Source organism: Lithobates pipiens, unplaced genomic scaffold (assembly GCF_037356315.1).
Source record: "Lithobates pipiens isolate NorthernLeopardFrog02 unplaced genomic scaffold, aLitPip1_a1.2 Scaffold_35, whole genome shotgun sequence".
Classification (NCBI taxonomy): domain Eukaryota; kingdom Metazoa; phylum Chordata; class Amphibia; order Anura; family Ranidae; genus Lithobates; species Lithobates pipiens.
This window is the reverse complement of record NW_027507811.1, coordinates 24544007-24557307: the sequence shown is the minus strand read 5'-3', so window position 1 is coordinate 24557307 and position 13301 is coordinate 24544007. Positions and strand designations below refer to the sequence as shown.

At 46.4% G+C, this 13301-nt stretch overlaps 2 protein-coding genes across 7 annotated transcripts in view; one reads left to right on the top strand and one right to left on the bottom strand.

The window, feature by feature from the left end:
- Positions 1–13301, bottom strand: part of LOC143956162 (uncharacterized) — a 713750-nt gene that overhangs the window by 125095 nt on the left and 575354 nt on the right. The window lies entirely within an intron of this gene.
- Positions 1–13301, top strand: part of LOC143956174 (NACHT, LRR and PYD domains-containing protein 3-like) — a 72132-nt gene that overhangs the window by 56492 nt on the left and 2339 nt on the right. For 4 of the 6 annotated variants that reach the window (XM_077466319.1, XM_077466323.1, XM_077466321.1 and 1 more), the window contains 4 exons: positions 2363–2533; positions 2764–2934; positions 3510–3677; positions 8003–8076. In XM_077466319.1, the coding sequence (XP_077322445.1) occupies positions 2363–2533; positions 2764–2934; positions 3510–3677; positions 8003–8048 (556 nt within the window). In that variant the 3' untranslated portion in view covers positions 8049–8076. The remainder of the gene's footprint in view (positions 1–2362; positions 2534–2763; positions 2935–3509; positions 3678–8002; positions 8077–13301) is intronic. The other 2 variants (XM_077466322.1, XM_077466320.1) reach the window with 1 other exon arrangement.

Here is a 13301-nt window from a genome sequence, read left to right as displayed (position 1 = left end):
AATCACTTTGTTGTGCTTAAAGTCTCACAATAAATCAATATAAGCTTAACTGCACAATATGATGCCGAGTAGGTGTCTTAAGGTTCGCCTGGATCCAATCCCACGGATGCTTACAGCCCACAGCTCCTGTGTCTCACCTTACAGTCCCCTGACGCTCTGGGCTTTTAAAAACGGCCGTTTTGGCGCCTGCATTGCAGTCTGGAGCACTTGATTGTGCACAGCTGGCAACCACACCCCCCCCCCTTTCCCTATTAGGCCGGGAGCGCGCCCGGCGCGCGTGCACGAGGACCGCGGGATCCGGGGGGGGGGAAGGGGAACCCAAAAGGAGTGACCCTGCGTGGGACCCCTTTTTTACTTATATTGTGGCAGGGACTGCAAGGAAACGTGAATAGCTGGGAGAACCAGGCATTTCACTGAGCGTGTTTGTTTGAAAGGCATGTAAGTATGCATCAGGCTTGCTCTTACTCCCTCAAGTGGTGGAAACCAGGTAAGACATACAACTACTCACAATGAAGAAATCCATTCATATATTAAATATATAGGATGACTTCCCATACCTGTTCCCCGCCGCAGGAATTGCTGATTTCAGACCAATTCCAGCCTTCACCCATCACGGCGGGTATTGTTAGCCAACCTTCAGGCGTATCTGGGGTTCTTACGAAAAGATCCTCCTACCTGGGCCTTGTAAAAAAACTCTGCCAGAAACTTACGGGCGCCCTGAGTAAACAGTACCCCAAGTCTGGTTGTCCCAGAGTCCAGTCTTCCAATGGAGAGGACTTACAGGCAAAACCTCGTGTCTTCGGCAGACGAGGCCCGGGTACCATACCATCTTGGGAGTCAATTATCGGCCCGAGGTATGGATCCGGTTTGTTGTAGCCCTTCGGCCCACGCCGGGACCCGCATAGAGCTAAGTTTTACGTGACCATCGACCAGACACTGGCGAAAAAACTGAGGTGCCTCCCTAATGGGAGGGGTTATATAGGGGAGGAATTCTCTTTAATTGGGTCAACCAGTGTCCAATCACCAGAGGTGCCTATATAACCCACTATGTAATGAAGCTCCTGTGTCCCGTGATGTATGATCAAGAAAAACAGTTTTTGACTTGTAAACACCAAATCTCAGAAATAGGCTCAGTCCTTAAGTGGTTAAAAAAATCTTTTTTATTGGTCTTATGTAATATTCGAATTTTCTGAAATACTGAATTTGGGGTTTTTACTAGCTGTAAGCCATAATCATCAAAATTAAAAGAAAGAAATGCTTGAAATATATCTTTGTGGGGGTTATTTACTAAAGGAAAATCCACTTTGCACTGAAAGTGCACTTGGAAGTGCAGTCGCTGTAGATCCGAGGGGGACATGCAAGGAAAATAAAAAACAGCATTTTAGCTTGCACATGATTGGATGAGCGACTACACTTCCAAGTGCACTTGCAGTGCAAAGTGGATTTGCCTTTTCGTAAATAACCCCCTCTGTGTGTAACGCATCTATATAAAATATATGAGTTTCACTTTGAATAGAATTATTGAAATATAGTAACTTTTTGATGATATTCTAATTTTATGAGATGCACCTGTATGTATATATATATATATATATATATTTTTTGTGCGGGTTCCAGATAATCTTGCTGTACCATTCAGAATAATCTGCAGGACTCTAATGCCCTGTACACATGATCGGACTTTCCGACAACAAAACCGTGGAATTTTGTTCGAAGGTTGCTAGCTCCAACTTGTCTTGCATATACACGGTCACACAAATGTTGGCCAACAATTATGAATGTAGTGACGTACTACGTGGTTTTTCAGCTCTTTTTTTTCAGCTTTTCTTTTTGTGTTTTTCATTTAGCGCTATTATTATTATTATTATTATTATTATTATTATTCTTGATATCACTTGAAAAAAAAAGCCTTTGAAAATTTGTTTGCAATAACTCCATCAGTATCACCAGCAAAGTAGCTTCATTATTACAGTGAGCTGCATTTGGAGATTTCCTAAGTTGCCACGTCATGAATGTTAATTTTCCATTCTGAACGCTAGTTTACAGGACCGGTCGCTTCTGCTTCTGAGCATGCATGAACTTTTGTGCGACTGACTTGTGTACACACGATCGGAAAGTTCGACAACAAAATTTTGTTGGCGGAGAATTTGAGAACCCACTAGCAAACATTTGTTGGTGGAAAGTCCGACAACAGATGTTTGATGGAGCATACACATGTTCTGACTTTCCGCCAACAAGCTCACATCCAACATTTCCCATCAGAAAATCCGACCGTGTGTACGCAGCATTAGACATCTGAGGTTATGATATAGTAATCTGCTACAATTGCTTGCAGTTCACTGCATTTGTTTTGCCTCTGCAGAATCTGGCAGTGTAAATTGACTCCTTTGTGCTGTGATGACCTCCGCTCTCTTCTAATCACAAACCGATCTCTCACCAGTCTGGATTTATCAACAAATAGTTTGAAGGACTCTGGGATTAAAATTCTGTGTGAGGGACTCAGAGATCCAGGCTGTACCCTACAGGAGCTGAGGTGAGAATTATACTATTAGCTAAACTATAAAAGAACTTGCTGGATTGTATAATTAAATTCCATTGTGAGAATTTTAATCCTCTTATATTTTATTATTATAACTGTATTGTCTCCTTTTTATATTGTAAAGCACTGCGTAAACTGTTGGCGATATATAAATCCTGTATAATAATAATTTCAGACAGATGAGTGGCACTGTACAGAAAATACTGTTTTTCTGTCCCCTGCAGCATTGAAAGTTGTGGTTTGACTCCCTTGAGCTGCGATGACCTCCGATCTGTCCTTATTGCAAATCGATCTCTCACCAAACTGAATATATCAATGAATTTTCTAGAGGACTCTGGAATAAAACTTATCTGTGAGGGACTGAAACACCCAGACTGTACCCTGCAGGAGCTGAGGTGAGAATTATACTTTACATGATATAGTAATCTTCAGGGCTCTGGAATAAACCTTTTGTATATGGGTTTTAGGCTGGCCTTACATGAAGCTACAGGTTGCAGGAAAGAAATTAGCTTGATTCCCCCATTAACACAGAGAGTGTTGATGCAGGAATCTCTTCTACTGGGCCACTGTCTTCTCCCGGCGGGAGGGTGGAGAAAGCCGTCCCCACCAGGAGAAGACAGTGATTATTGCTAGAAGCTAAAGCAGCCTCTAGTTATGATCACAAGTAGAACCTTGGCATGCTGGTTGTTACCAAGCTGATCGATCAACTTGGTACATTCAGCCTGCCCATACACAGTTTAAATCTCGATCGGTTCCTACTAAACCGGTCAAGATTCGAACCATGTATGTAGGTGATAATTATATTATAAAGGGAGCAAATAAGCCCAGTGAAATATAACTTTATCACCTCTACAGATGTTGGTGTTTTGTATCTTCTTTGGAGGCTTTACATCTTTTTGTCTAGTTTTTGTATCATTTACATACTTTCTTTTTAAATATCACAGTCTACATTTCCTGTTTTTCCCACAAGATTTGACTATTGTCACACAACATTATCGTGCTGCGATGATCTGTGCTCAGCTATCTCTACAAACCGAACTCTGAGAATACTGGAAACAAGATTACTAACTAAGATCTCAGAATCAGTTCCCTGCTTTGAGGATCTGCGTCGTCTTGGCTGCACTGTGGAACAATATGGGTAATCCTCATGATATAAGGAGTTATATCCATGACATGCTAGTTAATCATTTCTAAGATGATTATTTGCACTAGCAGTTATATTTTTAGGACAAGCTTTCAGGGGTCTACCCATTATCCAAGGTCCAAGCAATACTGATACACAAAACTTTAGTAAACATTAAGAAGTCTTAACCACAATTTCTGAAGAAAAAAAAAAAAAGACACACAAACACAAGGTAATAAAATGTAAAAAGTTAATTCAATATCAAGTAGAGATGGGGGCTATGGAATGGGAGTGTTTTATCTAGGGGTGCACCGAATATAAATTTTGGTGCCAAAACTGAAAATGAAGGATGCACTAGGCCAGAAAAAAAATACAGAAATCAAGAAAATTATAGTTTTTAAAAAAAATATTTATACTTTTATATACAATTGTATTATATTCAACTTTTTAATTAATATCATCAATTTAAATTAATATGAATTTATTGTTGGCCATTATTCGCACCTTTAGTGCAAGAAAAAGCTCAAGAAAAATGCAGTCTGTAGTCTCTAACCATCTCTTGTATCATGTCCACAGTCTCAAACCATCTTATACAGGAGATGATCAGAGACTGCAGATATGATACAGGAGATGGACAGAGACTACAGGCATAGTACAGGAGACGGTCAGAGACTGCAGACTTAGTATAGGAGATAGTCAGAGACTGCAGACATAGTACAGGAGATGGTCAGAGACTGCAGACATAGTACAGGAGATGGGCAGAGACTGCACACATAGTACAGGAGATGATCAGAGACTGCAGACATGATACAAGAGATCAATGCAGCCTCACCAGTGTCCATCAGAGCAGCCTCACCAGTGTCTGTCAGATGCAGCCTGCCTGTGCCCATCAGATGTAGCCTGCCAGTTCCCCGTCAGGTGCAGCCTGCCTGTGCCCATCAGATGAAGCCTGCCTGTCATGCAGCCTGTGAGTGCCCATCATATGCAGCCTGGCTGTGCCCATCAGATGCAGCCTGCCAGTACCCATCATATGCAGCATGCCTGTGTCTGTGGATGCAGCTTCACCAGTACCTGTCATGCAGCCTAACGGTGCCTGGATCAGAGCAGCGATCTCTGTGTGTCATGTAGCTGTGTTTGAATTGCCTGCCCCACCCCATTGCCCCACCCCGTTTCGGCTCCATTATCGGCAATATTTTCCTTTCCGCAATGTGCCAAAAACACAATTTTCTGCAGTTTTTTTAGACCGCCAAAATTTCGGGGCATCCCTAGTTTTATCCTCTGTTATGATGGGGTGAAGCCGAGTATGAAACACTGAAAGGAAAGGGGAGCTGCAGTGCAGTGGGACTGAGAGAAGGGGAATGGCAGGCTCAATGGGTGTTGTAGGTATAGTGGTTGCTAAAGAGAATGGGAGCTAAAGGCATAGTGAGTGGTAAAAGAAGAAGGGATGTGACATGCTGGGTGCTGAGAGTAAGGATGCTAAAAGTGTGTCACATGGTTGTTGCTGAGAGAAGGGGGAGCTGTGAACACACTGGGTGCTGCAAGCATGATGGTTGCTAAGAGAATAAGGGGGGCTGTAGGTGTGGCGGATGATAAAAGTAGAGGTGTGGAATTCTATGGGTATCACGAGAAGGGGAGTTGCAGGCGTGGTGGGTGCTGAGAAAATAGGGTGTGCAGGCAAGATAGGCGGCTCGGGAAGGGAGACTAAAGGGAGGTGCAGATGGTCTGCAGAGGTGGAGAGGGGTACAAGATTACAGAAGAGTATAGAATGACAGGAGGAGGGGGTACTGATGAAATGGAACGATGGAATTAAGAAGGGGGAGGGCATTATGCCAGGAGATGAAGATGGGGTGGAGAGGATTTAGGGTGCTAGAAGGGAAGTAGGGTGGCAGGACAGATACAAGGTCATAATAGGGAGGGAGGGGACCCTGGTAATATGACAGAGACAGTGCTAGTGCTGGTTAAGGGTGTTGTGCAGCTTTGATAGGCAGAAATGGGAGAAATGCACCACCAAGCAGTGACCATAGGGTTGAAGAAGGTTGTGGGCAACAAGGCCCATGGATGGAGTGGAAGGCACAGAGAAGAGTGGCTACAGAGATGAGGGAACCACAAAGACCAATGGCTGTAGTGATGATGGTATGAAAAGGCTGCAGCAACTGCCAGCTAGCACAGGTTGTGGAGGTGCGGTAGACATTTAGAATCTGCTCTATGAAAAAATGGCATTGCAACCAAGCATGCACAGTAGATGCTAGTAGCCCAGTCTATTACAAACCAATCTGTACATGTCTTCTGGGCAAACACAGTTGAGCTGCTGTTTTGTTGGATACCAGCCAGACGGACAGTGGCGCCCCCCCAACCAAAGCTGGGACACAGACCAGACAAGTGACAACAGGCTATGTTGTAGGTACGTTCTTTTTACACACCTACCAAGTGCTATGGAAACCTTGCCGCCATCTTATTCAAGTCCATTTATAAAAGAAAGATATTTTATTTAAATTTTGAGCTACATTTATCACATACAGTACTTCAAATGCATACAATAACACGTACTGAAACTATTCTTACTTTTGCACTGCCTACAGTGTGGCAAATAAATTCACATATCAACAACACGTTCTAACACTTATCTAAATATCCTAGCACCTACAATACCCTATAACCTTCCCAGGTAGCTTTGCAATATGTTCTTTGTATTTTTGTGTTTGTGCTTTTTTTCTGATTTTTTTTTTCATAGAAAGCTAATACACAGTGAAAACAAAAAGTTGTATAAAACACAGTACACAAACAATGTCTACTGTTGCTTTAATTATAATATTTATTTGAGATAGTTTAGTCCACATACCCCAGTGACACAAGGGAGTGGACCAGAGAACAGTAATGCGTATTGAAACGCTGAAAGCAATAGAGATAGTTTAGTCAACATACCCCAGTGACTCTATAATATTTATTTATTTTTGCCTTTTTTCTGTGCAAAAAAATCCAATAACTAAATATTATAAAGTAAAAACACAAATACATTTTTTGTTCCATCCCTTGGGCCCGTATACCCTCCCTGATACCTTAAAGTAGAACTATGGGCAAAACTTTTTTTTTTTTTTGCGATAGAACAAGGGAGGGTTATAACCCCTGACAGAATTTTTTTTTTTCGCCATCTCTGTCCCATTGCAGAGATTTCCCTTCACTTCCTGTCCCATAGCCAAACAGGAAGGGAGGGGAAATCTCTGCAAATTAAAGGAATTTCTTGGGGACCCCAAACTCACCAGAACTAGTGTCCTCATTGGAAGAGTTCCCATCTATTACTTTTCTGGGGATAACCCAAAATTTGGGGTTTTCTGTTTACTTTCACTTTCGTTGATAAGTTGATAATGGTAAACAAATAGAGAGGGTGAATCTCCCTAACGGGGGGGGGGGGGGCTCTAATCCCTCTCCACTCTGTGTAAAACTAAAAAAAAAAAAACGTTTTGCCTTTAATTATACTTAAAAAAAATAGATTTAATGGATTTCCTCCAATTGATATAGCCAAAACATTTCTCAATCCAATTGATATAGCCAAACCATTTCTCAAGAAAATTGACAACACTGCTGAAACATAAATACAATGTATTAACTACTTGCCGCCCACGCTATAACCGAAAGACGCTGCGCAGGCCTTAATTGCCGGGAGGGCATCCATGGTCGCCCTCCGGAGAAAACGCTGTCTGCGCGACCCTGAGGGTCTTGTGCGGTGAGCTCTGTGATCATCGAGTCTATCAGACTCGGCTGATCACAGATCCGAGTAAAGGGTCAATCCTGGCCCCTTACCACAGGATCAGCTGTCAGCCAATGACGGCTGATCACGTGATGTAAACAGAAGGTCGGTAATCTGTATTTTTTTTCCTCACGCTTGCTTGTGGTGATCCTGGGCTCTGGGCTCCATCTGCTCAGCTGGTTGCCCGGGCAGGAACATGACTAGTTAATGTTATCAGGCACAAGTTTTTCCACCTGAGTAATCTTTGTGCTGTGGTTCCCGACAATTACATTGCCTGGCAGATTGGTATAGAAGTGGAGGTTGGGACAATGATTAAATTGTTGGAACTGCTGAATATAGATAATAATTCATGCCTGATAACCTTAACTAGTCATGTCCCCCCCCCCCCCCCCCGGCCACCAGCTGAGCAAATGGAGCCCAGGTAAGAGACTCGGGGCTATGGGCTCCAGATTCAGGTCTATAGCCCCAGTAGCCACCCCCTAGTGACGCCACTGTCTACACATACACCTTTGTACAAAAATCTCCGGTAAGAAGTAATTGCAAGAACTGCCTGATTCCTAAAGTAAATTTTCTTCCTTTTTTTTTTTTTTTAAAGAGAGACCATTGATATTACATACAGAAGACCAAGACTTCAAGAGTGACCTAGTGGATCCCTCTACAACAATGAAGGTAATACATGTACTACTGTTGTTTCTAAAACAATAGTATCTTCAGCGTTCTGTCAATTTAGACTCTTAAATTAAAGCGGAAGTAAACCACTGGGTTATTTTTTTTTCTTCTGACCTGAACACTAGCACATTATGTAAAACTTACATGTAAACTAAGTATACCAGTGATGCGCTCTTACCACTGGAGGTCGCTTCCATTTTCACCTGTCTTCCTTCTGGGTCTGCGGACTCCGCCTGTGTGACTGGCTGGAGCTACGATGATTTCACTACCGCGCATGCGGGAGTGAACTGACATTAAGGCTACTTTCACGCTGGGGCATTGGGGGGAGCCGGTGGTAAAATGCCACTCTTTTTAGCGGCGCTTTACCATCATTTTTTGCCCGCTAGCGGGGCACATTTAACCCCCGCTAATGGCTTTGCCAGCACTGCCGGTGATTTCAAAGGGGAGGGGCGCTGAGGAGTGGTATATACACCGCTCCTACAGGGCCTCAAAAATGCAGCTTTGTCGCATATCGGGTGTGACCAGAGCTGTGTGGACTGCAACAGAGTAACCCAAACGTATGTAGGTGAAAAAGTATTAAGATAAGTGAACAATATATAAATGCAACCACCTCCAATATCACACAGTGCACGACAAACCAATACCAAACAAGACCCACAAATAAAAATAATCAGACAAGTATATACAGCAAAAGGGAATACCAGAATCATAGTCTTTAGCCAGGCCGGGGTCATAAACAGGAGATCAGCAAATGAGGGGCAAGGAGCAAGACCGACAAGGAGAAGGTGGAAGGGATCAGGCTGCAGTGCAGGGATACAGAGATACAGGAACAGGTACAAATTCAGGTGCAGGGTACAGGGATCAGGATAAGAGCTTTCAGGTCAGGGCACAAGGACGACACTAAGGCAAGGTGTGTGTGTGAGCTTTCCGGGTATTTATACCATTTCCTGCAATCAGGCTCAGGTGATGCCTGACTGCAGGAGGTGATATCGGCTCCATACTGCCAGGAACCACCTGCTGGTGGACGCCAGTACTGCGGCCCAAAGATCACATAACACCAGCAGGCGAAAGCTCCCCTGACAGTTCCAAACTGCCAGGAGCCACTTGCTGGTGGACATTAGTACTGCGTGCCAGATGTCAGATAGTGTCATCAGCGGGTGGAACCTTTCCTGACATGCTTGCAGGACTTTTTATGAGGTCCTACCAGCGCACCGCTCCAGTGTGAAAGCAATCAATTAGGCTGGGTTCCGACATGCGTCTAAATTCCTGCACCTCTGAAAAGTGGTTTTGGATCTCTTTTCTGAGGTGTTTGACAATTGGCGAGGAGGTGATACATCTTCTCCCCTCCTATTTTAACCCTAAATGTGTCATTTAAAACAAGAAGAATTATAAATTAAAATGTATACTTTTATCTACAGTGAGACTATTTATTTTAATTACCACTGATCAAAAAATAAGTCAATGGATTGTCTTGCTTGTCTTAAAAAAAGAAATGTATTACTTGGTTTTCTTAAAGCGGAGTTCCGGCGAAAACAATTTTTAATTTTTTTGCATCCTAGCATTATTACTAATGAGATTTCAAAAAGACTTTATAATGAGCACAATCGCTTGTTAACCACTTAAGCCCCGGACCATTTTCCAGCTAAAGGACCAGGCCCCTTTTTGCAATTTGGCACTGTGTTGCTTTAACTGACAATTGCGCGGTCGTGCGACGTGGCTCCCAAACAATTGATGTCCTTTTTCCCCACAAATAGAGCTTTCTTTTGGTGGTATTTGATCACCTCTGCGTTTTTTATTTTTTGCGCTATAAACAAAAATAGAGCGACAATTTTGAAAAAAATTCAATATTTTTTTACTTTTTGCTATGATAAATATCCCCCAAAAATATATAAAAACATTTTTTTTCCCTCAGTTTAGGCCGATACGTATTCTTCTACATATTTTTGGTTAAAAAAAAATCGCAATAAGCGTTTATTGATTGGTTTGCGCAAAAGTTATAGTGTCTTCAAAATAGGGGATAGTTTTATGGCATTTTTATTAATCATTTTTTTTTTACTAGTAATGTTGGCGATCAGCGATTTTTATTGTGACTGCGACATTATGGCAGACAGATCGGACAATTTTGACACATTTTTGGGACCACTGGCATTAATACAGCAATCAGTGCAATTAAAAATGCACTGATTACTGTAAAAATTTCACTGGCAGTGAATGGGGTTAACCACTAGGGGGCAGTGTAGGGGTTAAGTGTGTGTTTTTTTTTAACTGTAGGGGGGCGTTGCTTGGCGTCTGACGTCACTGATCGTCTTTCCCTATAACAGGGAACAGACGATCAGTGACAGCCTCAGTAGGAAGCACGGGGAGAGGTTTGTTTACACTTGCCTCTCCTCGTTCTTCAGCTCTGTGACCCGATCGTGGGACACCGGCAGCGATCGGATCCGCGGGTCCCGCGGCCACGGAGCTCAGGACCGGCTTGTGAGGGCGCCAGCGGCGGCACGCTCGCGACCCACGGCTGGGCACTTAAAGGGACCGCACAGGTACGTGATTGTGTCCAGCCATGCCATTGTGCCCACGTACATCGGCGTGAGGCGGTCCTTAAGCGGTTAAAAAATATAAAGTTCTTACTGTTATATTTTTTTCCTCCTTTTGTGACTGTTGCCATCCTGAATGTGGGAATGTGAAGCCCAATCAAGATCACTTCCCTCGAATAGCTTGGGAGAGGTGCATGCTGGGTAAGCAGCATGCACCTCTCGATCTCGCGCATGCACGATCAAATGGCAGCCGTAGCGCTGAGCACAGTACTGCCCACAGACTCCTGGGAAATGATGTGTCATCATTTCCCAGGAGCGCAGGCGAGGGAGGAAGTCACTAAGAGCTCTGCGGACCAGGAAGTGGCAGATTATGAGGATTACATAGCGACAGGGCCTTTCTGGTAAGTACAAAATAAAATAATTCCTCCAAATTATTTTTTTTAGGTTAAAAGGAGTCTTTTAATGATTTTTCTTTTTTTTTTTTTTTTTTATGGTGGAACTCCACTTTAAGTAAAGACAGACTTATTGTCCAATAAACAGGCCCATAGCAGAAATGTAAAAAACTGCTCTGATCTATAGGGGGTGTGGAGGTGTAGGATAGGGTTGCCACCTGTCCGGTTTTGACCCGGACAGTCCGGGTTTTGAAACATGTGCCCGGGTTTCAACCCGCCTGAAACCCGGACACATATAGCAACAGTTCGACTGTCCTGTGGTGGCCACAACATCTAAAGCGGCACATCGATTCCGGAGAATCAGATACTGCTTGTGCTTGAAAGCTGGGCAGCGGGCTCCCTATGACTGGCTGAATGTGTTAGGTGCGTGCGTCGCTCGGGTCTGTGATTGGCCTGGTGGAGCTGGTAAGTGGTCACATGTGGACTGGGCTGGACTGGGGGTGATCGCGGCCGCCCATAGTCCCGCCTCCCTGCCTGGTGTGCTGTGTTTCTCCTGACTGAGGTGAGGTCTCTCTGCCATCCGCTCTTCCACCCGCCGTCTGTTAGCCCGCCCCTCTCTGTCAGCAGCACTCCCTGTAAGCCACTCCCCTCTGTCAGCAACCCCCCCTGTCAGCCCCCCCCTCTGTCAGCAGCACTCCCTGTAAGCCACCCCCCTCTGTCAGCAACCCCCCTGTCGGCCCCCCCCCCCTCTGTCAGCCCCCCTCTGTCAGCAGCACTCCCTGTAAGCCACCCCCCTCTGTCAGCAAACCCCCCTGTCAGCCCCCCTCTGTCAGCAGCACTCCCTGTAAGCCACCCCCCCCTGTCAGCAACCCCCCCTCCCTCTGTCAGCAACCCTCTCTGTCAGCAAACCCCCCTGTCAGCCCCCCTCTGTCAGCAGCACTCTCTGTAAGCCACCCCCCTCTGTCAGCAACCCCCCTGTCAGCCCCCCAGTCTGTCAGCAACCCCCCCTGTCAGCCCCTTCTGTCAGCCCGCCCTTCTCTGTAAGCCACCCCCATCTGTCAGCAACCCCCCCTATCGGTCCCCCTCTCTCTCAGCCCCCCTCTCTGTCAGCAACCCCCCTGTCAGCCCCCTTCTGTCAGCCCGCCCCTCTCTATAACCCACCCCTTTCTCTCACAGCCCGCCCTTCTCTGTAATCCACCTCCCTCTGTCAGCAACCCCCCCCCCCCTCTATCAGCCCCCCTCTCTGTCAGCAACCCCCCTGTCAGCCCCCTCTCTTTCAGCAACCCCCTTGTCAGCCCCTCTCTGTCAGCAGCACTCCCTGTAAGCCACTCCCCTCTGTCAGCAACCCCCCCTGTCGGCCCCCCCCTCTGTCAGCAACCCTCTCTGTCAGCCCCCCTCTGTCAGCAGCACTCCCTGTAAGCCACCCCCCTCTGTCAGCAACCCCCCCTGTCGCCCCCCCCCCTCTCTGTCAGCAACCCTCTCTGTCAGCAAACCCCCCTGTCAGCCCCCCTCTGTCAGCAACCCTCTCTGTCAGCAAACCCCCCCTGTCAGCCCCCATCTGTCAGCAGCACTCTCTGTAAGCCACCCCCCTCTATCCGCAACCCCCCTGTCAGCCCCCCAGTCTGTCAGCAACCCCCCCTGTCAGCCCCTTCTGTCAGCCCGCCCTTCTCTGTAAGCCACCCTCTATCAGTCCCCCTTCGGTCAGCCCCCCTCTGTCAGCAACCCCCCCGTCAGCCCGCCCCTCTCTGCAAGCCACCCCCATCTGTCAGCAACCCCCCCTATCGGTCCCCCTCTCTCTCAGCCCCCCTCTCTGTCAGCAACCCCCCTGTCAGCCCCCTTCTGTCAGCCCGCCCCTCTCTATAACCCACCCCTTTCTCTCACAGCCCGCCCTTCTCTGTAATCCACCTCCCTCTGTCAGCAACCCCCCCCTCTATCAGCCCCCCTCTCTGTCAGCAACCCCCTTGTCAGCCCCTCTCTGTCAGCAGCACTCCCTGTAAGCCACTCCCCTCTGTCAGCAACCCCCCCTGTCCCCCCCCCCCTCTGTCAGCCCCTCTCTGTCAGCAGCACTCCCTGTAAGCCACCCCCCTCTGTCAGCAACCCCCCCTGTCGCCCCCCCCCCTCTGTCAGCAACCCTCTCTGTCAGCCCCCCTCTGTCAGCAGCACTCCCTGTAAGCCACCCCCCTCTGTCAGCAACCCCCCCTGTTGCCCCCCCCCCTCTCTGTCAGCAACCCTCTCTGTCAGCAAACCCCCCTGTCAGCCCCCCTCTGTCAGCAACCCTCTCTGTCAGCAAACCCCCCCTGTC